This window comes from Lactuca saligna, chromosome 1 (assembly GCF_052625555.1).
Source record: "Lactuca saligna cultivar CGN05327 chromosome 1, ASM5262555v1, whole genome shotgun sequence".
NCBI classification, from domain to species: Eukaryota; Viridiplantae; Streptophyta; class Magnoliopsida; order Asterales; family Asteraceae; genus Lactuca; species Lactuca saligna.
In genome coordinates this window covers 137,911,882-137,915,297 of record NC_136417.1, presented here as the reverse complement: position 1 = coordinate 137,915,297, position 3,416 = coordinate 137,911,882, and the positions used below count along the sequence as shown (strand labels likewise).

Here is a 3,416-nt window from a genome sequence, read left to right as displayed (position 1 = left end):
AGTGAATTCCTTCCTTTTTGTTTTCTTGGAAACAATTTTCTTGAAATGATACTTTGAAAAAACAAGTTTTTCTGGACTTTTTGACTTTGGGTATTTCACAGATTTCTTTTGTTTTGAGAAATTTTCCCGTTGCTTCCCACGGGAACGAAATTCTTCTTTAAAAGCTCTTTTTGCTTCGGTCTTAGGAGAACCGCAGTCAACGATGTTTAGTTGCGGTTTCCTTAATTCTTTTGGAGATTTTGAAAAAAAAGGACTTGATTCATCCGAACTGGAGAATTCAGGACTTTGAGAACATTGACCAAATTCAAAATTTTATGTTGGTAATTCATGATTAATTGGTTCAATAGTCACAGAACTTTTGACTATGGTCTGCGGTGTAGTGCTTTGAACAATCGTCGAGTAAGTCTTGGTGGACACTTTAGTGGGACATTTGATACTAGGTAATGGGACAGATTGCAGTTTATGACTGCGGTTAAGAACACTGTAGTCAGACTGCATAGATGGAAAATCTCTTGTGACTTCAGGACCTTCTACAATAATTTCCTCATCAATTACGGATGATGTCTAAGAATTAGAATGAATCATGCTATCAACATGATTAGAAAATTCAAGGAGAATTTCCTCGATAACACAGTTATTACTCAGATCATGGAGTTTACCAAAATGAGCTTGGATATCCTCAAGAAATGTTTTGTCATTGACTGGAAACAAAAAGTTGCGGTCTGGAGGGACATAGGGACGTTCCGGTGTAAACCGATGTGAGGAGTCCGTTACGGTTGGATAACCATTGGATCATCCCCAATTGAAAGTGTTATCAACATTCCCATTATTAACTAGATTCTCAATGGCCTCAGTTTCGTTAAAAAGATTTTCAATTAGAAGATTTAAGCGTACAATTTCACTCTGTGCTAAATCTCTTTGATTCAAGGCTATTTCTAGTTGTGTTTCACTTAACATCCTAGCATCTTTTTCTAACACCAAGTTCTTCTCTAACATTGCCATTTTGAGTATCTTATTGTCCAAACGTCCTCTAACATGGAACATCTCCTGCGAAGCAATGTTCTTCTCATCTAAGGCTTTATTGTAGTCTGTAAGGACGACAACACATGTATCATTGAGTGTGTCTATGAAAGGTTGACAATCATGCATGTTGTAATTTAAAGTTTGAATCATAAGTTTTACATGTTCCATAATGCTGAGAGTTCCATCTTTTTCCATATAGCAATGGTTCTTCTTTAGATTGGTTGAGCCATCTTCATCAGCAGTTGCTACCTTACAAATCTTGCCTTTTCCCTTACTGAAGTTATCTTCATCTTCATCTCCTGATGACCACCCTTGATGATTCCTTTTCACTTGAGCAACATAGGCTTTTCCCTTTTCTTTGTCTTCCAGTTCTTGAGCCATTCTGAGATAAAAGGCTCTATCTTTCACTATGTTTGCTTTGCAATCCTTTGCAAAATGGTTTTCTTTGTTGCACTTGTGACATATAACAATGTCACTCTTGTCTTCTAAAGAGGTATCAGAGTTGGTTGATTGGGACTGTGGTAGTATGTCTTTAGACTGTGTGCGGTGAACGAAAGTGATTGTTTTGAAAGTTGCGGTTGAAAGGTGGTCGATTCTATTGTTGGTTTTTGCGAAATGAGGGTGGTAAGCGATTAAATTTTTGACTGATAAGAGTTATCGCATTCTGAAACTCTTCTTCATCGTCATATTCCGAGTCAGCTTCATATGACGGCGGTGGTGAGTCATACGAAGTGGGATAGGTTTGAGTGTGAGGTGATTGTGCTACTAGTGCGAGTGGTCCTCCAAAGTCTAAGCATTCCTTGAGTACGGTGGACTCTTGAGCTTGCAACTCTCCATAGAGCTTGTAGAGAGATAATTAGTGAATCTTCCTGTCACCTTGTACAATCATTTTGGCTGTTGTCTAGTGTCTTCCTAAGCCATTAAGGAATTGTAGATTTGTTTCATGATTGCTGCAGATGGTGCCCGCATTGGACAGTTTTGTGACAATCAAGTTGAACCTCTTAAAAGAATCTTCCAAACTTACACCGGAGTGGGCTATGAAGTTGTTGAATTCATTGAGTGCGGTAGCGAACTTCTTGTCTTGAGCCTGCTCTGAACCTTCGTACAAGTTTTTGAGAACATCCCAAATCTCCTTTGTTGATTTGCAATTTATGATGATGTCGAAGTTGTCAGGAGCAACTCCACAAGAGATTTCATAAAAGGCAATAGCATCATTTTCCATCTTGTTTAAATCATATTTGGTGGGATGGTTCAAATCTGGTTGACCTCCACCTAGCCTTGTTGTAGGTCCATCTGTTTGAACTGGTGTGAGGACTGGGACATGGGGTCGTTCTTCTATGGATCTCCAGACATCTCTACCGAGTCGTCTGAGATATCTTTCCATCCTTTGAGACCAGTGATGATACTCATTCGAAACCAGTATTGGGGATCTATTAGAACCACCAACACTATTGGAGACATTCAATGATAACGATTGTGCCATTTTGAAGTGTTTTTTTTGTTTAGAAATGAGCTTTAGTGGTATAGAAGGCTTTTTGAAAAATCAGAGTTCCAATTTTCAAAAGGAAACCACTATGGCTCTGATACCAATTGTTAAGAGAAACTTTGAGACACACTTGAACGAAATGTTAGAACAAGTAAATAGCGGAATAGTTAATCTCTAAGGATCTGTTAGCTCAATAATAATATTAAGACTTAGAAGTTAGTGAGTTAGATGCGGAAATGTAAAGAAACGTAAATAACAACAATTGTTATATCAAGTATACACAAAAGCAGATTCATAACATGGAATGCATTCAAACCAAGTTAGTAAGTGAGATCTAGCTTAGTGATTAAGTCACAAGTGACTTGCTCTACGAAGAGAGATGATAATAGAAGAAGTTTTGATGAGAACTTGAAGATGTGTATTAGAAATTGATAAGAGATTAACACATCGGTGTTGAATACATTAGAAATGATAACTATTTATAGAGGACTTTACAACTCTAAGAGTAGCCATGCAAGGCATACTGGACATTACAGCGTATTACATAAAAGACAAAATAAACTAAGTAAAGATATAGATTGTGGTGCTTGAATACTTCGGATATCATTAGTGAAGAGGTTGCTTGACTGCCGTGGCTTGAGCGTTGCGGTAGCAAAAGTTCAAGAGGGTCACTTTTTGATTCAACAAAGAGCTTCATACGTTGCTTCCCACCAGACCAAGGCTTCATCAACTAACATTGTAGATGCATAATTAGCCTTGTCCTCATTATCCACATGGGAAATACGGAATACTTTCTCTGTGTTCTAAATCCAAGTAAGAACGACTATAGGATTAAGGACACCAGCAAACTCTGTAGCTCCACTACTCTTAAAAGTTTTGAAAAAGGGATGTCTCGCCTTCTCTCCTG

The 3,416-nt window shown here is 37.9% G+C and overlaps 1 protein-coding gene across 1 annotated transcript; it reads right to left on the bottom strand.

Annotated features, from left to right (window-relative positions):
- Positions 1 to 1,924: 1,924 nt before the first annotated feature.
- On the bottom strand, positions 1,925 to 2,506 carry LOC145012064 (uncharacterized). The gene has a single exon (XM_078970834.1). It carries the CDS (start codon positions 2,504 to 2,506, stop codon positions 1,925 to 1,927), a length of 582 nt encoding a protein of 193 aa, XP_078826960.1.
- Between the last annotated feature and the right edge of the window lie 910 nt (positions 2,507 to 3,416).